This window comes from Mustela erminea, chromosome 9 (assembly GCF_009829155.1).
Source record: "Mustela erminea isolate mMusErm1 chromosome 9, mMusErm1.Pri, whole genome shotgun sequence".
Classification (NCBI taxonomy): domain Eukaryota; kingdom Metazoa; phylum Chordata; class Mammalia; order Carnivora; family Mustelidae; genus Mustela; species Mustela erminea.
In genome coordinates, this window is record NC_045622.1 from 61,159,108 (window position 1) to 61,182,515 (window position 23,408).

The following is a 23,408-nucleotide window of genomic DNA, read 5'->3' on the forward strand; positions in this document are numbered from 1 at the left end:
CATAACAGTAGCTGACAGCTTTCAGTAACTGATTTCTGAAAAATGTCCTCTCTACTCATATGGTTGACAAGGAGGCACCACCACTCCTTCCTCACAACACTTTGGAATATGAGTAAACATATGACTTCAACTGAACCAAAGAGATGCTTCTCCAAAATTTTTAGGCAGTCACTCTCCAGTGGACAAAATTTCTAAATATAACACTCAGAAACTGTATTTCCAGGCTACAGAGAAAACCACAATGGCTCTCCCTCAAGTGTTATTCTCTCCAGCTTTATTCATATATAATTGACATATAACACTGTGTAAGCTTGAGATGTACAATGTGTTGATTTATATACTTATACAATACAGAATGATTGCCACCACAGTGTTAGCTAACACCTCTATTACATCCCACAATTCACATAATTATCATTTCTTTTTAGTGGTGAGAACATTAAGATCTACTCTATTAGCAACTTTCAAGTGTATAATACAGTATAATGAGCTGTAATTGCCATGTTGTGCATTAGATCCCCAGAACTTATTTTCTTATAACTAGAAGTTTGTATCCTTTGACCAGCTTCTCCCCATTAATCAACCCCCATGCCTGGTTAACACTACTGTACTATTTCTCTGAGTTTGGTTTTTTTAGATTCCACATCCAGCCTCCAGAAATACTAGATATCTCACATATATCAAATCTAAAACATCCTCCTCTGGTAATAAACTTCCAAGTTAGAATTATGGCTAACATCGAGTGCCCACTAAGTGCTGAGCAATGTACCAAGTAGTTTATAAATTTTAGTCCTTACAAAACCATTACAGCATAGATAGGTTAGGACTAAATTTCCAAAAGGTGAGAACCTAACTATGGTGAAAAATCAGGAGATAAGGGAGCTAGGATTTGAATCCAGACACATTTTATTCCAAAACTATGTACTTTCTGCTTCAGCAAACTAAGGTGCCTACACTTGAGAACTTGGTTGCTAAGTTCTTTCTTCTCCTGCTGATAAGAGAAAATTGTGAAAGAAACATGACCTTTTTCAAGGCCTCCCCACAATAGATATCATGTGAGCCATACTGTCCCTGATTTCCTTGGTTTTTGCTCCATAGATGATGGGATTAAGCATGGTGGGGGGTGGGGAATTAACACACAGAGATTTGCCAGAAGGATGTAGACATGGTGGGGGATATTCTTGCCAAACTAATGGGTCAAGAAATTAAAACAGGATGGGATAAAAAGAGGAGAATGACTCCAATGTAGGAACCACATATATTGAGAGCCTTGTGCCAGGCATCCTGGGAAGGAAGTCTAAACACAGCTTGGAGAATCAAAGTGTAGGAAATACCAATGAGTGCAACATCTTCCAAAACTGATGCCATTGGCAAGGAGAAGCCGTACCAGATACTGACAATGATGTCAGCACAGGCCAATCTGTCCACTCCAATGTGCATGTGAGCATATGAATGGGGGATGATATTAGTTTGAAAGTATGGCAGCCTCTTTAGCCAGAATATGATAGGGAAAATAGTCCCAATGCTTCATCCCCAGATTGTCAGTCATTTTTCCAATTTCCATAGGAGCTAAGATGGCTGTGTATCTCAAGGGAGCACAAACGGCCACACAGCAGTCAAATGCCATGGCCAACAGGATACCTAACTCAGCCACAAAGGCAGAATGGATGAAAAACACCTGAGTGATGCAGGCATCAGATGCAATCTCCCCAGCATGAAACCAAAATACAGCCAGGGCCTTGGGAATGGTGGTGGTAGACAGCAGGATGTCAGTGCCAGCCAACATGGAGAGGAAGACATACATGCGTTCATGGAGGGTGCGTTCACTGAAGACAACAAGGTCAAGGGCTCCATTTCCCAATACTGCAGTGATGTACATAAAGCAGAAAAGGAGATAAAGCCAGGTGTGATAGTTCTCCAGTCCCGGAATGCAAAGTAGGGTGAACACAGTGCAGCCGGAAGGTGATGAAGTTAGCACCAAACATGCCTGCTTTGGGAGTCTCTCTATGAAGACTATATAAAGAGAATCAGTGGGCAAAACCAACAATAAGTTTCACTAAAAGTTGAACATTAGATAATTAAATCAATCACTAATGCCTTGACTTAGAGTAGAGATTATTGTGCTTTTATTTCCTACATTATCATTACAAACACAAATATAAATAAAGGTTCCTAGTCACGCCTCAGCAATGTCCAGTAGCCATATATGCCTCCCCATTCTCACTTACATGTTCCTATTCTGGCTTTAAGCATTCTTCATTTGTTCTGGTGCAATTGCATCCTAACCAATTGGCTCCCCATCAGCTATGTTGCAGCCTGGCTGTAATGCACAAAAACAAAAATCTTATTGGATTTCCACTTAAAACTTTTATATGATTTTTTCATTACAAGATAAAGCTCAAACTTCTCAAACATGCAAAGCCTTCCACAATCCCACTGTTACTCTCTTTTCTAGATTTAGTCCCCTTTAGGCACTCTGACATTAAACTACATGGACATTAAATAGACCATGATCTATTCTCCACACAAAGACTCAGTTTTCCAACCTTCGTGACTTTTTTTAAGCTTTCCTCTTAATCTGGAACATACTTTTCTACCTTTGATGTCTGTTAAATCTACTGAGCTTCCAATTCACAGGCTAAATATTTATCATTTGAGAAGCCTTCTCCAGGTCCAAATTCTGGGCTTCCAACCTCCTGATTATTGACAAAAGGCAAGTTTTTCACACTGCAGAAATTTAGTCTGATCCATGAAAATGAGCTATTCCTATTTATCTTGCAAGGATTAAATCAAATGCTTTCTTTAAACTGCCTAGTATAATGCCTAGCATAAAAATACTAAATAAATGTCAGCTATTATTAGTCAGCAGATCAATAAAACTACACAGAGAGCCCAGAAACTAATATATTTGGAATTTTAAGTGTAATAAAATACCATTTCAATTTAGTGGGGGAAAGGAAGGCCTAGTCAACTAATGGCATTGGGATATTGAGCAATGATATTTTTATAGAAGAATAAAATTAGTTCCCACCTCACTCAGTAAACAAATAGAAATCTTAGATAAATTAAAGATGTATATTTTAAAAATAAAATCAAAAAATATTAAAAATTAAAGTGAAGGTCTTAGGAGAAAACCAGAAAATACATTTTTAAGTTAGGAAAGATCTTTCTGAGTAAGTTAAGAAAATGGTATTTCATGGACAGTAATAATTGAATGATGTAATTGTGCAAAAATGTAGACAACTCTAGGAGAATAAATAAATATTCCAGGAGAATAAATTATAAAACATAGACAAAAGGCGAATATCCTTAAATAGTAAAAGTTAGTATAAATGAATGAGGAAAAAAAATATGCAAAGAATCAGAAGGGGCAATTCGTACCACAAGAAAAATAAATGGCCAAAATACACATGAATAGATGCTCAAAACTTATAGAACTGAAAATCTGTCAAATTGAAATATCACAGTTTTCCTATCAAATTGGAAAACATAAGCAAAAAATTAGCCTCCAGTGCTGATTACACAGCAAGAGAATATACAGATATTTCTATAAGGATACTCATTGCTGTACTGTCATTATAATAAAAGAAATTATGGCAACTTCCAAATCCATCAATAGGGCAAAAAAATTAAATTATGGCATATACAGTATAATAGACTGTTCTGTACTACCTCAAAAACTAATGATGGTTAATCTCACAAAACAAACTGAAGGTTGCTGGGAGGTCGGGTGGGTAGGGATAGGGTGGCTGGGTTATGGACATTGGTGAAGGTATGTGCTATGATGAGTGCGTGAAATGTGTAAGCCTGATGATTCACAGACCTGCACCCCTGGGGCAAATAATACAGAATATGTTAATAAAAATTAAAAATAAACTAAAAAAACTAATGATGTACTATATGCTGACTAATTAAACATAAAAAATAGAATGCTTTGTTTCCATTTTTAAGAAAAAAAGTATCAGTCATGGCATATAGTTAGGTGTAAAACCAAACTGAAAATTAAAAATGACTAAGTTAATTCTCTTCTTCTTTCTTGTTTCAATTACAACACTTTACATTATAAGTAACAGAAAATCCCACCTCACTTTGGCTTGAACACATAGGGAAATGTTTTTGCTCCTGCAACAGAAAGTTATGTTTCTAACCCTCAGGTTTATGGAAAAATTCAAGCAAGGATCACATTTCTTTGTGACTCTGGTCTATCCTCCAGGTGCTGAGTCTCGTAGGCAAGGAATAAGGTGAAATGAATGAGAACTTAGCTCAGTACAAAATGCAAGCATGCACCAAAAGCTCAATAAACATAATATTTTAATACAATTTTTTTTATTTCTATTCAGCGTAACAGTATTCATTGTTTTTGCACCACACCCAGTGCTCCATGAAATACGTGCCCTCCCCAATACCCACCACCTGGTTCCCCCAACCTCCCATCCTCCACCCCTTCAAAACCCTCAGGTTGTTTCTCAGAGTCCATAGTCTCTCATGGTTCACCTCCCCTTCCAATTTCCCTCAGCTCCCTTCTCCTTCCCATCTCCCCATGTCCTCCATGTTATTTGTTATGTTCCACAAATAAGTGAAACCATAAAATTGACTTTCTCTGCTTGACTTATTTCACTCAGCATAATCTCTTCCAGTCCCATCCATGTGGCTACAAAAGTTGGGTATTCATCCTTTCTGATAGAGGCATAATACTCCATAGTGTATATGGACCACATCTTCCTTATCCATTTGTCCGCTGAAGGGCATCTTGGTTCTTTCCACAGTTTGGCGACCATGGCCATTGCTACTGTGAACATTGGATACAGATGGCCCTTCTTTTCACTACATCTGTATCTTTGGGGTAAATATCCAGTAGTGCAATTGCAGGGTCATAGGGAAGTTCTATTTTTAATTTCTTGAGAAATCTCCATACTGTTCTCCAAATTGGCTGCACCAACTTGCATTCCCACCAACAGTGTAAAATGGTTCCCCTTTCTCTGCACCTTCTCCAAGTGACACGTTGTTTCCTGTCTTGCTAATTTTGGCCATTCTAACTGGTGTAAGGTGGTATCTCAATGTGGTTTTAATTTGAATCTCCCTGATGGCTAGTGATGATGAACATTTTTTCATGTGTCTGATAGCCATTTGTATGTCTTGATTGGAGAAGTGTCTGTTCATATCTTCTGCCCATTTTTTGATAAGATTATCTGTTCTGTGTGTGTTGAGTTTGAGGAGTTCATTATAGATCCTGGATATCAACCTTTGTTCTGTACTGTCATTTGCAAATATCTTCTCCCATTCCATGAGTTGCCTCTTTGTTCTGTTGACTGTTTCCTTTGCTGTGTAGTAGCTTTTGATCTTGATAAAGCCCCAAAAGTTCATTTTTGCTTTTGTTTCCTTTGCCTTTGGAGACATACCTTGAAAGAAGTTGCCGTGGCTGATATTGAAGAGGTTACTGCCTATGTTCTCTAGGATTCTGATGGATTCCTGTCTCATGTTGAGGTCTTTTATCCATTCCAAGTTTATCTTTGTGTACGGTGTGGGAGAATGGTCGCGTTTCATTCTTCTACATATAGCTGTCCAGTTTTCCCAGCACCATTTATTGAAGAGACTGTCTTTTTTCCACTGTGTATTTTTTCCTGTTTTGTCAAAGATTATTTGCCCATAGAGTTGAGCGTCCATATCTGGGCTCTCTACTCTGTTCCACTGGTCTCAATTTTCAAATCAAAATTAATGCAAAATATCCATGATGAACAAGTCACCAACATTTTAAATAAAGATAGGACTGACCATGCTGTACTGAGCCATGTCAGAGCCCAAGGCAAAAGAGAAAATGGGAGCACCTTTATATATGTTTTCATGTGCTTTTAATGGTTAACTTTTTCCCTAATTTTATTTTGAAAGCATTATTTATGAGTTTCTCCCATTAAAACGACTAGAATTAGAGTAAATTTTAATTTTACATAAATAGTATATTTAAACTTAATGTTGTGAGTTTTAATATACTGACTTTTCAGTGTTTTTTTTTTTTTTACTTTTAAGATTCATTTATTTATTTGAGAGAGAGTGTGTTTCCCACCTCATGAGTTGGGGAAGGGTAGAGGACAAGAATCTTGAAGCAGACTCTCTGATGAGTGAGGAGCCCAACACAGCACTTGAACTTAAGACCCATGAGATCATGACCTGGGCCAAAAACCAAGAGACAGACACTTAACCAACTGAAACATCCAGGTGCCCCCAGTGTTCAATATTTTTTTTCAAACCACTTTAATTCTGGGAAAATATTAGTCATACTCCCAGCCCTACATAGTAAAAAATGTCTGCAGCAGTCCAAGATGTCAAGATGTACACACTGGATAGTATATACTTATACTACACTATCCAGAGGAATCAAGAAGATCTCATCTGAATCAATAGTTTATTAAGTTTATTCCAAGAAAACCTAAAATTTCTAGGAACAAAATATTTGTCCCCTTCCCAGAAACGTACCCCAGTTCAAGAGAAAGTTCTTCCTCAACGTGTGAGAGAAGCTGAGTGAAATAGGGCAGTATTTGGACCTCATCCTTTGGGCAAGGAGAGAGCTTCTACTCCACTAGGTCTTTAGGGAGCATCTGGTTTAATTAGAAAGAGGCAGACCCCAGCAGAACCGATCTCCAGAGATCACTCAGGAAACAGAGAGGGTGGGCAATCTCACTATGCCCTACCTAAAGCAGTCTGTACATACCACATCTATTAAAGACTCCATGTCTCCGGTTAAGATAATGGACAGAGCGGATTTGGGTCAATACATAGAACACTGAAACCCTGCTTATTCCTGTTAGACTTCAATGTACATAGAAACCTGTGGAAATGTAGAAGAAATAGATCAGAAGGAACTAAGTGGTGTGTATGTGTGTGTACAAATGATTTTGTCCTAAAATTAGATAATACTTAACAGTGAAGGGTCCAGAGGTCAACCACTTCACCAACATTTCAAATTAATCAATCCATAAATATACATCGTGAATCCTATGCTGGATGTTGGAACTGTAATGATGAGTAAGACATATTCTGTACTCTCACAGAACCCAAGCTCTGATGGTTTCATGGAGTAATTAACCTTCGATTGAAATATAAATGTCATTGCTGTGGAAAGCCAGAGGACAAGGTAATCACCTCTAACTTGGGGGGATTGGTGAAGACTTCAAAAGGAATTGACATCAATACTCTACCATTTGCCAGGTGAGTGGCCTTCATTATTCATCCTCTCTGAAACTTGGGTGCCCTTGTGTGTAAAACAAATAGCAAAGGTACTATCTCATAAGGCTGTGTAAGGATTAAATAAATTAATGCAGCAGAGCACTTAACATGGCTCCCAGCATAGATTAATCCCTTAATAAACATTAGCTATTATTTTAAGTTATAATTATTAATACTATTATATACAAATAGGTTGCTATCTGGTCGTGTGTTTTGAGGTAGAAATGGAAAAGTTAGGACTACATTATTAAGTTAATGCATGGCTTAGAAATTACCCTATAGTCCTATGATTTCTAAACTGCAGCTAATGAAGCACTAGGTTATTTTAGAAATGTAAATTGATGTGCAATCAGAAAAATGATATGGACATGGACACAAATATCTATGGTCACATTACTGTGGGATATGCTGCAAACTCTAGTCTTCCCTTTGACAACTACATGCATGACCCACAGTGTCAGTATTTTTCACTTATTTGACCATGGAACTTTCTTTAAAACATCTATTGTGATATCTGCTCTTTCTGCAGAATAGTCTATGGAAAACACTTCTATAAGTAATGAAGATTACCTGAAAGTATTTGACAGCTCTGCCTTTTAGAATGTTTAATTTCAAGTCAATTTATAATTTAGGTTACAGTATAAAAGACTGAAAACAATGAAATCAATTAAGAAGCTAATGTGTTATCTGAGGTGAAAGATGATAACAGACATAAGTAATTGGTAGAGGAAACATTTAAAGGAAAACTAACAATACAAAGAACATAGCATTAATGAAATATTTCTCAGATATCTACTATGAACCAAGGATTGTATTAAGTATTATACATATGGTTTATTTCGTTTCATCGTCTCAATTATTATATATATGATTTATTTCATGTAATCTTCTCAATAATCCTATGAGGTATTATTGCTATCCCCATTTTATAGATAAAAAAATGAGGACTAAAAATATTATATATGTTTCACACATTCACACAGCTAGAAAATAATAGCGATAGGGCTTTAATCCTGACAGCACTGCAAATATTAGCCACATAATTATTTAGTGGTACAATTGGTATTGGTAATAATCATTAACTTCTTGAGGAACAGGACAGAAAGGAAGAAGTTGAGAAACTCCCCAGGGTTTCCAGCTCAGTGAAGCTGATTGAATCATCATAATCTAGGTCCTAAGAAAAGGGATGGAATAGAAAGAAAAGCTAGCCTTAATGGGAGCTCTACATCCTGGAGGAGAAATCCAGTTGATAGGTATATTTATGCATCAAAAACTCAAAAAAGATTTCTGGGGTGGAGAGAGGGATGTCGGACTCATTTGTGTCGATGGTGGTTGAAGAAATGAGTGTATATGATCTCTTCGGAAAAAGCATGAAAGAATGAGGGGCAAGACTTTAAACTCCAAGAGACTACCTCAAACTGCTAACCTGGCCAGGAACAATGTGCTATAATTCCTTACACTGAGAAGGGTCGGGGGCCAGGTTAGAAGAGAAAATCAAGAGAGCCCTGTTTCTTCCTACTCTAGTCTATTCCCTGGTCTCTGTGTTACAGCAAAGGTGTAAGAAGTAAGAAGCTCTGCACTCTACAGCTTCTTTGCCTCCCTGACACCAAGCTGCCTCTGTGAGGAACTGGTTTACTCATCACTGGTTTGTGGACTAATTTAGCTGATCATTTGAGTGCATAATAGAAATGCATGCTCTAACATCAGGATGTGATTGGGCTCTCATTCATTTTTCAAACATTTGTTAAGTGCCTGGCATTTTATAATGCACTGGAGTACAAATATGAATGACACACATTCTTCTGATTTCAAGGAGTTTACAGTTAATTCGGGTACAAATAAATAAACAACCCATTACAATTCACTAAACACATTTTGAGATTTGTACAAGATACAATCAATATACAAAGATAGCTGTCTTGGATTGCTTGGAAAAGTGAGGGAAGAGTTTTCAGGGAAGGTAGTTCTTCATCTGAAATTTGAAGAATGATTTCTAGATGGCTGAAGGGCATGCATGACTATTTTTCATAAACACCTTCCAGGAACACCTGGGTAACTCAGTGATTAGGCGGCTGCCTTTGTCTCAGATCATGATCCCAGGATCCTGGGATCGAGCCCCACATCAGGCTCCCTGCTTAGTGGTGAGCTTGCTTCTCCCTCTCCCACTCTCCCTGTTTGTGTTCCCTCTCTCACTGTCTCTCTACCTCTCTGTCAAATACATAAATAAAAAGCTTAAAAAAATAAAAATAAATAAATTTTAGAATAGATAAATAAATAATACCTGCCACTGTAAAAGTTAGGACACAGAACTTCCTGAGTCTCTACAAACAATCAGTGCACATTTGGAGATTAAAAAAAACAAACTGGAACCCCTTCAGATGTTAAATATAAAATTATTTTCATCCATGTGCTTATAACCCACTTCATGTTGTGTTCAATTCTCTGTGTTTCTGGAGTACGTCTGGTCTACTAGATACCAAATGTTCACATGAGAGTCATGTACATTTAGTTATTATCTCTGGGATGTGGAGAAAGGATATGAGAAGAGAAGATAAAGCAAACAAAGAAACAGGAGAGGAGGCAAAGATGAAGAGCCAGAAGAGAAAAAAAAAAGAAAAGATGGAAGGGACTGATGACAACAAAGAAGGAAGAGAAAGAGGAAGAAAAGTAAAAGCCCTCCTAGTCCAAAAAAATCTCTGTATTTTATGCTTAGTTTCCTTGATAAAGCTTGGAGTGCAGATTCATGGGGAGCCATTAGCCCAGAGGGGAAGCACAGCACCAAGTCTTGATGTCAAAGAACCGGTGGGCTACACCCTCCCGGATTTGCTTAGTCTTCACACCATAGACGATGGGGTTGAGCATTGGTGGCACCACCACATAAAGATTGGCCAGCAGGATATGGACATGTCGAGGAATGTTACGTCCAAAGCGGTGGGTCAATAATGTAAAGAAGGATGGAACATAAAACATGAGGATGACACAGAGGTGAGAGCCACAAGTGCTGAGAGCCTTGTGCCGGGCATCGTGGGAGGGCAAACGAAACACTGCTCGGAGGATCAGTGAGTAAGACACAGCAATGAGGATCACATCCAAGATGACCATGACAATGGGCACTGAGAAGCCATACCAGATGTTAATGGTGATGTCAGCACAAGCCAAGCGAGCCACTCCAATATGCTCACAGTAGGAATGGGGGACGATGTTGGTCCGGCAGAAGGGCAGCCGCTTCAATAAGAAGATCACTGGAAAGATGATGCAGAAGCTTCGGGTGACAATGGCCAGAGCAATCCTTCCCACAACACGCCATGTTAGCACTGTTGTATAATGCAAGGGGGCACAGATGGCCACAAAACGATCAAAGGCCATGGCTAATAGAATGGCTGACTCCCCCACAAACATCACATGGACAAAAAAAACTTGGGTGACACAAGCATCAAAGGCAATGTCATGGGCATGGAGCCAAAAGATGGCTAGAGCTTTGGGTACAGTAGTGGTGGATAGCAGGATATCTGTGATGGCCAACATAGAGAGGAAGAAGTACATGGGCTCATGAAGATTACGTTCCGTGATGATGACCACTATCAGGATGGTGTTCCCCAGGACAGCAGTGATATACATGAGGCAGAGGGGTACTGATAGCCAAATGTGGTAAGACTCCCACCCAGGGATGCCCAGTAGGACAAAAACCGCAGGATGGAAGATGGTAAAGTTGGTGTGAGTCATGATGCACTTTAGGGTCCTCTCTGTAACACCTCAGAAGCCGAAGAGTCTGCTAAAAGTGACAGGAACAGAAAGGATTCCTAAGTGTGTGCGGAGACCATAAAAGATAGCACTGGGTTCTAAACTGTGGGACTCTCTAGACAACTTCTCCCAGAGAACGCTCATTTGGGTGTAGGAATGACTTCTGATCCATGGTGCCTCATTAGCATGAACAGCTTCTATGTCAATCATGCTTCAAGAACTAACAGAGGTTTCCCCTGCCTCCAGTCACCCTACTCCCAAAGTTTGACCCCACTATACTTTTCTGACCTCATTCTGCCATTTCTACACAAGTGGTGTTTGCACCCTTACCTGTTTTATACTTCTCCCTGCCCCCAAGATTTTGCTCCTTCTCTGTTTATTTAAATTTCCCTTCCCTTCCTCTTCTACTTACACAAATTTTAACCTTAAAATACGTCCTTAAAATATATCAATTTGTAGTGGTCTGTGTTCATAGCAATGTATCTCCTTCCTGAAGACCTATTAGCTAAACTATATTCTAACCTGATTATATTTAATCACATTAAATTTATTTGGCTATTACTTTGAACATTTCACATGATATTAGCCTAATACCTTGGCACTTGTGCCTTCCTGTGCATGAAAAGAGAGCATCAAGCAGATATCCAGAAGGAGCCTAAAGCGTGTATTTCTCCATTCTGGCCCAAATTCAAATCTTCCCTCAAGGCAGGAAGGAATGGAGCAACCAATGAAACTAAGAGGGACCATATTCATTGCCTGCTCCTTGTGACTTCTCATGCTCCTCCCCAAACGGTTCCATAAATGTGTGTCTAGCCTAGCTCTCCTTATACTTAAGAGCCTCCTCCCACCCCCAGAATAGGAAAACTATTCTGAGTACAAGGAATCAATACACACAATACACTTCCCTGTGGCTCCATCAATATAGCCCTCCTCCTGCCCCACTTGTTTCTTAACCTCAGAAAGATTCAGATCTCCCTTCTGCTAAGAAGGGCTAAGCATAAAGTCCTCCCTCTTTAGCTTTCCCCAACACTCAGGTATGACTGGTTTCTTACTGAAGCTCTGGACTGCCTGTTAGCTATCAGGACTGGAGAAAGTATGATTAAATCTCTGAAAGGGAACATGGACAAAGGTATCATAGAAAGACTAAGGAGAGAATCAGGAGTATAAAATTACCAAATAAATACTAGATGGAACTACTGATAAACAGAGGGCCCCAGGGAGGAGGGCATCCAAAGGAATGAAACCCCCATTTATGAGTCTATCCCCCTGGCCCCTACACAGATGCACTTGCTCAGAGCATGAGGGGCTGTGTGGAGGGAGCAATGGGACTACAGGTGGGTACCGAAAAGGGAACAGGGCCAGATTCAAAGAAGCATGGTCCCCAGGGAGGCTAATAATATGATGTCTTTCAAGGCAGTATATTTCAAATATCCTTCAACTTCTATTTAGAGGAAAGGCTGAGCTTTGCTAGGATAAGCATAGAGAAAGACCACTGATAGCATTGCTCTGCCTCTATTTGAAAGCACAGGCCCCAAATTTATATAAACAAAGACCCACCAGAAAACAAATTCCTTTCCTTAGATGAAAATTTACTGAAAATTTTCCTCATCACTTCTCTCAATCCCATTAGTTATTAATTAGTTATTAATGCATCCCTTCTCAATGAAAGGTACCTGATCTAAGTCCTCAGAAACATAACTCTGGCTCTCTGTTATAATTCTAATGATGTTTTAAAACTTCAAGGGTGAGGCAGCAAAAGCAGGGCAGGGAGAAGGACAGTGAGAGCTGGATGGCTATTAATGAGATTCCAGAAAGGAGGTTACTCTGTGTGAAGAAGGATTTTCATTTCATTCAATGGCTTCTGAGTGCCCCATCTCAGCCCTGCTGAAGGTTCTCAACAGGAAGGTTCTAGCTTCATTTAAAAAGTGATATGAGGGGGCGCCTGGGTGGCTCAGTGGTTTGAGCCGCTGCCTTCGGCTCGGGTCGTGATCTCGGGGTGCTGGGATCGAGTCCCGCATCGGGCTCTCTGCTCAGCGGGGAGCCTGCTTCCCTCTGTCTCGCTCTGTCTGCCTCTCCATCTACTTGTGATTTCTCTCTGTCAAATAAATAAATAAATAAAATCTTTAAAAAAAAAATTTAAAAAAAAAGTGATATGAGAAGAGAGGAAAGTCATAGGCACAAGGAGGCTCATCCGAAGTTTCACAGAAATTATCTCCCAGAACTCTAAGAGAATATCTAGACGAGTGAGAAAAAAGGATTCAGAATGGTGAGGAAGGGGCAGGGAGCCATACTGAGTGGGAAGGAATAGGTATAGTAGGTGAGGACAAGGTCTAGAGCCAGACTTCCCAGTTAATTTCCCAGTTAATTTCCCAGTTCTCCCCTGACTAGCTGCATAATCCTGGGCAAGTTACTTTACTCCTGTACACCTCCATTTTCTCATTTATAACATGTGGGTAACAATGAACTTCAAGAGATAATCGGGAGGATTAAATGAGTTAGTTCAGATAAAGTGCTCCAAAAACGAGGTTATTATTCTCGTTATTAGCATTTATAAGTCTCTTTGGCTATCATCCCATTGTCTTTTTTCAACAGGCAAAACACCTTAATGAATATTCAGGAATATTAAAGTCTTATTCTTCACCCAAATACGACCAGAGGAAATTCATTTCCCAGGAAAAAAAAAGAGTGAAAAGGATGAGAAAAGTGTCCCAGAAGGGGAAAAAAAAAAAAAAAAAAAAAAACCAGCCTGAGAACAGATCTGTCAGAAGGACCTGGTGTCTCAGAACCAAGACTGGAAGGCTGGTGCACCGAGCAGGCCCACCACTGACGGACTTAGCTGGCGTCACAGCTACCTGGCAGGCTTCCCTTGAGTGCTTGGAAAAACACCCATCTGTCTCAGCAGACACAGACTGTCTCCATCATTTATAGAATGCTGGGGGCAGGGCAGAGTGATGGAGTCAGAGCTCCAGCTCTAGAACCAAGGAGAGCCAGGAGTGAGCATCGGGGGAAGATCCAGTTCAGGCTAAGGAAAAATGGAGCCATTTCTTCCCTGCAGCCCCTGAACAGACTTCGCTGTCTCCTTCTCCTCCCAGGGTCTTCTTTTCTTCCTGTGAGTCCCAACCAGCTCTATTTTTTGGTTATGCCCCTTCTCTGTTTAGAGGGTTATGTAAAAGCCTTTTATATCTTCATGTAGTCTTAACATTGGAAGACTCCCCTGACATCAGAACAACGTATAAAAATGCGTACTCACAAACTGCATTAAGTACAATTGTTAGACAACTATATAGCAGTGGAGCCCATTACTTTTTTGCCTAGTTGTATTATGTAGATATTTATTTATTTAAACAAATAGTAATTTTATATTGCCATTTTCTTTGTACACAGGTTTCAGAACTGAAATGCTTTTCACCACTCTTAGGTGTTTTTTTTTTTTTAATTTTATATATTTATTTGACAGACAGAAATCACAAGTAGGCAGGGAGGCAGGCAGAGAGAGGAAGGGAAGCAGGCTCCCTGCGGAGCAGAGAGCCCGATGCAGGGCTCAATCCCAGAACCCTGGGATCATGACCTGTGCCGAAGGCAGAGGCTTTAACCCACTGAGCCACCCAGGCACCCCTCACTCTTAGGTTCTTTAAAAAGTACCAGCTCTCCACACTGAAGCCATGTCCCTAATGGATAAAACAGCTTGCCCCTCACCCAAGGTTATAAGGTTGCCTCTGTTTGCAGCACAATATATTGGAAAGACTAGTTATGAGAAATGTCACAAGGAATTCTTTTCAATACAGAAGGTATAAAAACTTGTGAATGCTTATCTTTTTAATAAATTGGAGCAAATGCAGCTTTGTATCTCTAATAACCTCACTCTTGCTCACATGCACTTAAAGCCAGCATGTAAAATATTTTCATAATCTAAAACCAGTATTATCTATACTGCAGAGGGACTGATATGCCCTTAATTCACTGACATAGTAACTCACGCTTTTAAATAAATAAACATCTCAAGAAAAATTTCCACCTACTCATTTGTTTCACTCCTAATAAGGATTTTGAAGATTTTGTAAAACTCCAAGTAAGCATCTGGTGGTGTATCATGTATAAACAACATCCACCATATTCATATGTTGTGATGGCATAAACATAGAAAACCTAGCTCCAAGGCGCAATCTCTGGTCCCAATCTCTGTACCTGTTCTTCAAAGGAAAGACTTTCCTGGTTTATACACACCTAACACCCAGATTACCATGAAAAGTTTCCTCAAGAGTCCTCCTCAGTTTGGGACCGGGAGTTCACAGCACTACACACAGAGTCTGGCACATCATTGGTACTTAGGAAATATGTGAAGAAATGAACCACGGAATTAGTGATTAATCTTTCACCTGTAGCTTTCCCTGTCTCACCAATGTATTGATCCAAATCTGAGCCATTTTCATGAATATCCCCCACTGATAAACCCTGTCTTGGCACAGTCTGGTTCTGACTGCTCTGTGAACTGCCCCTGAACGCTTATCAGGGGCACCTGACTGGCTCAATGGGTAAAGCCTGTGACCTGACCCCAGAGTTGTGAGTTTTTAAAAATTAAAAACTTTTAAAAATCTGCTGAAAATAATGCTCCCTGTGCCCTTGTCCCAGTGATAATGAAAACTTGGAATAAAAAATAAAAAAAAATAAAAATAAAAAAAATAAAAAAAAAAAAAAACTTGGGCTCACAAAGAAAACTTTGAGACAGACGTTTACGTTCACTGTACTCGTAATAGCAAAAACCTGGAAACAACTCACATATCCTCCAATGGGTGAATGGTTAAACAGTGGTAAATACATTCATACCATGGACTACCAGTCAGGAATAAAAATTAAGAAACTATCGTGTGTACAGCAATTTAGATGAATCTCCGTAGAATTATGCTGAGTGAAGAAAAAGCTAGGATCAAAGTGATACATACGATATGATTTCACTTACATAGTATTCTTGAAATTAAAGGAAAATAGAAATGGGGAATGGATCAGTGTGATTAGCAGTTGCCAGAGGTGCAGGATGGGGGAAGAGAGGATTGTGTGGCTAGTAAAGGATAAAAGGAGGCTTCCTGTGGTGATGGAGTTGTTTTGTATCCTGATTTCATCACATCAGTATCCTGGGAAATATTATATTATAATATTGTAAGATGTTACCACTTGAGGAACAGGATAAAGGGTAAATGAATCTCTGCATTATTTCTTACAACGGCATGTGATTCTATCTATCCATCATCTATCTATTTTTAATTCAATTGAAAATATGTGTAGTTAGAAAAAAATTGTTTTAATTAAAAAATTTTTAATCAAGAAAAGTCTCTTTCCCCACATACTCCAGTGCTTTTCCTGGCCCCATTCTGCATTCCCAGTCCTAACCAGGGCCACCTCCTTATCAAATGGACATGTCCCCCTGTACCCACCCACCCACCCTATGCTCTGCCAGCACCCTGTGCAATCCCTCTCTCATCCTTTGTCCCATTCCCACATCTCTACTTTCTCTCTCCCAGCTCTAGTCTCTCCTTTACAGATACAGATACAGTACACAAACACTCACACTCCTGCCAATCCCTCCCCCTCCACCCTCAATGCTCTTAAACTCACCTACTGTATCACAGTATCAGCTGAAGGGCTGAGAAAGTGGGAGAGCAGAGCGCAAAACATTGCTTGTTCTGAGAGAAGAGGAATGAGAAGAAAAGAGAAAGCTGGAGACTGATCATGTTGGCCTGAGGGGTTGTCACTATCCCTGCTCTGTTCGGGGTGCTTATATTTAGAGTAAAAAGACAACATGCTTCCTTCTGGAGGCAGGTGTCAGAGTTACCCCTGGGATCATAAGCATGGGGCCAATGAACAAAAGGAGAGAACAAAACTCTAGCCCTAATGCCAACAGGGAACACTAACTCTAGGGATAATTACTCATCCAGACAGAATGCACAGAAAATACTTGAAGACACAGCATAAGAGCAGTGACAGAAATCCCAGCAATAAAATAATAACATAATAACAGTTAACATCTGATGAGCCCTTACTACATCCTTGTCACTGTGTTAGGGCTAAACACAAATAATCTCACTTAATTCTCAAAGCAATCCAATAAGATAAGGACTATTATTATATCCATTTGGCAGATAAATTGATAGAGGTTTAGAGAGACCAAGTAGCTGATAAGAAGAGAAAACAAAAGCCCCAGGTGAGCATGTCCAAGTGTTCAGACTCAATCCAGAAACTCTGATTGAGAGAGCTAAGAGAGGGGTGCCTGGGTGGCTCAGCGGGTTAAGGCCTCTGCCTTCGGCTCAGGACATGATCCCAGGGTACTGGGATGGAGCCACGCATGGCATTGGTCTCTCTGCTCAGCGGGGAGCCTGCTTCCCCCTTTCTCTGTGCCTGTCTCTCTGTCTACTTGTGATCTCTGCCTGTCAAATAAATAAATAAAATCTTTAAAAAAAAAGAAAAAGAAAAAAGCTAAAAGAGGGATGCCTGGGTGGCTCAGTGGGTTAAGCTTCTGCCTTCAGCTCAGGTCATGATCTCAGGGTCCTAGGATCAAGCCCTGCATTGGGCTCTCTGCTAGGTGGGGGGCCTGCTTTCCCCTCTCTGTCTCTCCCTGCTGCTCTGCCTACTTGTCTCTATCTCTCTGTTAAATAAATAAATAAAATGTTTTTAAAAAAGAGAGAGAGAGAAGGTGGTGGGGTTATGGACATTGGGGAGGGTATGTGCTATGGTAAGTGCTATGAAGTGTAAACCTGGCGATTCACAGACCTGTACCCCTGGGGCTAATAATACATTATATGTTTATTTTAAAAATTTATAAATAGGGGCGCCTGGGTGGCTCAGTGGGTTAAGCCGCTGCCTTCGGCTCAGGTCATGATCTCAGGGTCTTGGGATCGAGTCCCGCATCGGGCTCTCTGCTCAGCAGGGAGCCTGTTCCCTCTCTCTCTCTCTCTGCCTGCCTCTCCATCTACTTGTGATTTCTCTCTGTCAAATAAATAAATAAAATCTTAAAAAAAAAAAAATTTATAAATAAATAAATAAATAAGAGAGAGAGCTAAGAGAGATAATTTTGAAGCAACCCTACAAGATCAATCACTTAAGGTAAATTTAAGAAAAAAGAAACAGAATAAATTAAAGATTGATTAAATGTTTATACCATTAAAAGTAAAATTTATTTTGTGTGAGTACTTAATTAAAGTTGGGAGGAGAATAATTCTTCCTAACTCATCTTGTAACTTTTGGAGCAAAAAGTTGCTAAGAACCAGTGAGGAAAAAAGAAAATGACATCAGCCCAGCAATCCCACTTTCAGGTATTTACCCAAGAGAAATAAATCATAAGCCCACAAAAGCCTTGTACATAAATGTTCATAGAAGTTTTATTCATAACAGCCAAAAATTAGAAACAACTCAAATGTCCATCAACAGAAGAATGGATAAACAAATTATGATATATTTATACAATGGAATCTGTTCAGCAATTAAATGAACAAACTACTAAAACGTGCATCAACACAAATTAAACTCAAGATCATTATGTTGAGTGAAAGAAGCCAGAGGTTCTACAACAGATAACAACTAATCTGTGGTGACCTATCAGAATGATTGCCTCTGGGGTGGGAGGAAGTAGAGGGAGTTTCTTTGATGAAAATATGCTACATACGGAAACATGTGAGTTTCATGTGTGTCTGTATCTGTCAAAAGAAGGATTTTTTGAAGCATCAGAAACAACTAACAGTGAAGGAGCGGAAATATGGATAAATTCTTCTCATGAGTTTTTCATTTCACACACAACGGTTAAAACAAAAATTATAATACCAGCTGATACTCAAGATAATGACATATAAAAGTGGGAAGAGCAAAGGGACAGCATTTTACTAAAAATGGTAAAAAGTCGATACCAGTGGACTATGAGTCACATATATACATTTTAATGAAACAACCCCAGAGAAAACCGTACAAAACCACACACTCAAAACCCTCTAAATAAAGAAGGAATTCTAAAAATGTTCAAATAACCCACAGAAAGACAAGGAAACAGAAACAGAAGAAAGAGACATAGAAGAAACAAACAGAAAACAGTGAGATGGCAGACATAAGCCCTTAACATATTAACATCATCTTAACTGTAAATGGTTTCAATATACCAATTAAAAAACAGAGAGTGAATTAAAAAAAAAACCACACACACAAATCAACTATATGCCAAAAATAAAAGGATAGAAAAATATATATCATGTAAACATCAAAAAAGTAGGAGTAGCTATATTAATATCAGATAAAATGGACTTCAAAGCAAAGAAAATTAATAGTACCAAAGAGACACATTACATAGTGATAAAAGGATCAATTCACCAGGAAGATAAATTGATCCTAAATATTTACACACCACACAACAGACCCTGAAAATACATGAAGTAAACCAGAAATAACTGAACAGAAAAATAAACAACTCACCATTATAATTTAGAACTTCAACAGCCTTCTCAGTGTTAGGTTCTGTCTCAGTAACTGATGGAACTACTAGACAGAATACCAACAAGCAGAAAGGAAACTGACCAACACAATCCATCCGGATCTGATAAATATATAGAACACTCCACCCTACAATAATTAAACATGCATTTTTTAAGTACCCCTGGACTTTTATTGAGATAGACCATATCCTGAGCCATAAAACTAACCTCAGCAAATTTTTTTGAGTCAGATATGTGATATATCTAATATATTGGGTCAGATGTCTAGTATTTATCATTATCATTCATCATACATTTATCATTTCAGATATGTATATAATTATACATATAAGGTTAGGACAAATGCTTGGGGAAAAAAGTGTATAGTTTGGCATATATATATATATATATATATATATACATATATATATATATATGAGACATATATGTATACCAAATATTAACAATAAGTAAGTGCTTTAAAAGGTAACATTAGGAGTGCTGTTTATTTTTTTTAAGATTTTATTTATTTATATGACAGACAGAGATCACAAGTAGGCAGAGGCAAGCAGAGAGAGAGGGGGAGAAGCAGGCTTCTTGCCAAGCAGAAAGCCTGATGTGGGGCTCAATCCCAGGACCCTGAGATCATGACCTGAGCCGAAGGCAGAGGCTTAACCCACTGAGCCACCCAGGCAACCCTATTTTTATTTTTGGTTATTCTTACATTCTAACTTTTCTACAAGAATACCTGAGTTGAATTATAAAAATTTTGAAGTTTATTATTTTAGAAACATATGTATATTCAACTGAATTTTTGTGTTAATCCAGGCAATTTTTTAAAAGTTCTCTTTAGCGTGTGATAAGCCATTTGTTAAGTCAAAGAATGTGTGACGGCACTGTAATATTGACTACTGACTTGTTCACATTATTTGAGTTGCTTCCATCACTCAGTTGGTTAAGTATCTGCCTTTTCTACTCAGGCCATGATCCTCAAGTCCTGAGTTGGAGTTCTACATTCCATCAAGTTCCCTGAGCAGGGAACCTGCTTCTCCCTCTACTTTTGCCCCTCCCCCTGCTTGTGCACACAGTCTCTCTCTCTCTCTCTCTCTCTCAATAAAATCAATCTTTAAAATAAAATAACATAAAATAAAACAAAACAATGTTACCGAAGTGGGTACTTTATCCACCTAATATTGTAATTTATTGTGGAAACTAGAAAATGTTCCCTGGGTCACAAACATGAAAAATATTAATGATAAAAGTTATAAAACATACTACATTTGGGGGACACCTGGATGACTCGTTCAGTTAAGCCACTGCCTTCGGCTCAGGTCATGATCCCAGAGTCCTGGGATCGAGTCCCACACCGGGCTCCTTGTTCAGCGGGGATCCTGCTTCTCTCTCTCTGCCTCTGCCTGCCACTCTGATTGTTTGTGCTCTCTGTCTGAAAAATAAATAAATAAAACCTTTAAAAAAATTATATATATATGTATATGTATACATATATATACACACACATACACATACACATACTACATTTTGGAGGACTTTGTTATTTAAGGAAAACAGAACTTGTTGCTGTGCCATTAATTTTTTTAATTAACTACCACATAACAGCAATATTACCACATTCAAATACCAGTTCTTAAATCATTGGAATTTATTGGCTTACATAAGAAAAAGTAGGAAAGATAAAGCACCATAAATTAGTAATAATTCTGCTTCCTTTTGTTGAAATTATGGCAGCTCTATTTTCACCTTATTAAAATTTGTATACTTCTAAGCATTCCTTAAAAAACTTAAAATACACATTTCTAAAATAATGTGGAAAAATTTTTAAAAAGTGTGGTGTTTAGGGAGCCTGGGTTGCTCATTGGGTTAAGGCTCTCTCTCTGCTTGCTTCTCTGCCTACTTGTGATCTCTCTCTCTGTCAAGTAAATAAATAAAATCTTTTTTAAAAAAGTGTAATGTTTAGGAACACTGGGATGGCTCAGTCAGTTAAGCACCTGACTCTCTGTTTTGGCTCAGGTCATGATCTTGGGGTCCTGAAATAGAGCCCTATGTTTGGCTCCACACTCGGTGGGGAGCCTGGGATTCTGTTTCCTCTCCCTCTTCCCCTCCCACTTATGCTCTCTCTCTCAAATACATAGATAAATCTTAAAAAAAAAAAAAAGTATGACCTTCAATTTTATATGTCAATGTGTCTGGGCTAAGAGATGCCAGATAGTTAATATAACATTTCTGAGATCTCCTGGGTGGCTCAGTTGGTTAAACACCACTTCATGATTTCAGCTTTAGGCATGATCTCATGGGTCGTGAGAAAAAGAGTCCCAACTAGGGCTCCAAGCTCAGTACAAAGTCAGCTTGAACCTCTCCCTCTGCTCCTCTCCCTGCTTGCATGCTCTCTCCCTCTCCCAAATAAATAAGTAAAATATTAAAATAAATATATTTCTGGCATGTCTATGAGGGTAAACTTGGAAGACACTCAAGATAAATATCAGACAAAGGAAGAAAAATGTGCAAAAGAGGCATTAAAGAATATAACACACTCCCTGAATAAGGTTATACTCACCAAGACCAAGGAAGATCTTAAGCTTGAATAGAGGCAGAAAATAAAGCCAGATTAAATTAGATAAATTAGAGCCACACCTCTGTCAAATATAAAGAATTGAAATCACATAGTTCATGTTCTCTAACCATAACGGGATCAAACTGTAAGGCAATAACAGAGAGAACAGAAAAATCTCTAAGCTTTGAAATTAAACAACACACTTCTAAGTAAACCATGGGTCCAAGAGGAGGTCATCAAAGAAATTTTTTAAAAACATAGAAATGAATGGAAATTAAAATATAAACTATCAAAATTTGTGGAATATTACTAAAGCAGGGTTAAGAGGGGCTATTTTTTGTATTTTTATTCAGATATAATTGACATATGTTTACTCTCTTAGCAACACTCAAATATACAATACAGGAGTGTAAACTATAGTCACCCTGCTGTACATTACATCCCCAAGAATTTTTATTTTAGAACTGGAAGTTTGTCACTTTTAACCACCTTCACCCATTTCACCCATCCCCTACTCCCCATCTCTGACAACCATGAATCTGTTCTCTGTATCTGTGAGTTCAGTTTTATCATTTTGTTTTGTTTCAGATTCCACATATCAGTAAGATCACAAGGTATTTGTCTTTCTCTGTCTGACTTATTTCACTTAGCTTAATGCTCTCAAGGTTTATCCATGCTGTCACAAATGGCAGGATTTCCTCCTTTTTGCACTGAATATTATTCCTGTGTGTGTGTGTGTGTGTGTGTGTGTGTGTGTGTGTGTGTGTGTATCACATTTTCAATCCATTCATCCACCAACAGAGTGAGAGGGACTTCTATAGCATCAAATGCCTACCTTTAAAAGAAAATCTCAGATCAAGAGTCTAAGTTTCTATCTCAAGAAACTAGAGGAGGAAAAGGAAAATTAACCCAAGGCAAACGGAATGAAGAAAATAACTAAGTTTAGAGCAGAAATTAATTTAATGGAAAATGAGAAAAACAGGGGAAAACCAAGGAAATTAAAAGCTGGTTCTTCAAAAACAATCAATAGAATCAATAATTTCTAGCAAAATAGACAAAGATAAAAACTGACAATATACAAGTCACTAGTATCAGGAATGAAATGAAGAATATGTCATTATAAATTCTATTATTACTACAGATAATAAAGAAACACTATATAACAACCTTATGCTCATAAATTTGATAATGTACAAGAAACTGAACAATTCCTCTATAACTCTTTTAAAAATTGAATTTTTAAATTTTTATTTAAATTTTAGTTGGCAAACACGCAGTGCTATATTGGTTTCAAGAGTAGAATTCAGTGACTCATCACTTACATACAACACCCAGTGCTCAACAAGACAAGTGCCTTCCTTAATGTCCATCACCCATCCAGCCCAGGAGAGGGGGAAAAAAAAAGAGAAAGAGGGAAGCAAACCATAAGA

The 23,408-nt window shown here is 38.6% G+C and overlaps 1 protein-coding gene and 1 pseudogene across 1 annotated transcript; both read right to left on the reverse strand.

The window, feature by feature from the left end:
- Positions 1-1,028: 1,028 nt before the first annotated feature.
- LOC116599827 lies at positions 1,029-2,253 on the reverse strand (annotated as a pseudogene).
- A 7,647-nt stretch (positions 2,254-9,900) lies between these two features.
- Positions 9,901-10,949, reverse strand: LOC116599494 (olfactory receptor 52B2). Its single transcript, XM_032359358.1, has one exon. It carries the CDS (start codon positions 10,942-10,944, stop codon positions 9,976-9,978), a length of 969 nt encoding a protein of 322 aa, XP_032215249.1. The 5' UTR covers positions 10,945-10,949; the 3' UTR covers positions 9,901-9,975.
- Positions 10,950-23,408: the final 12,459 nt, after the last annotated feature.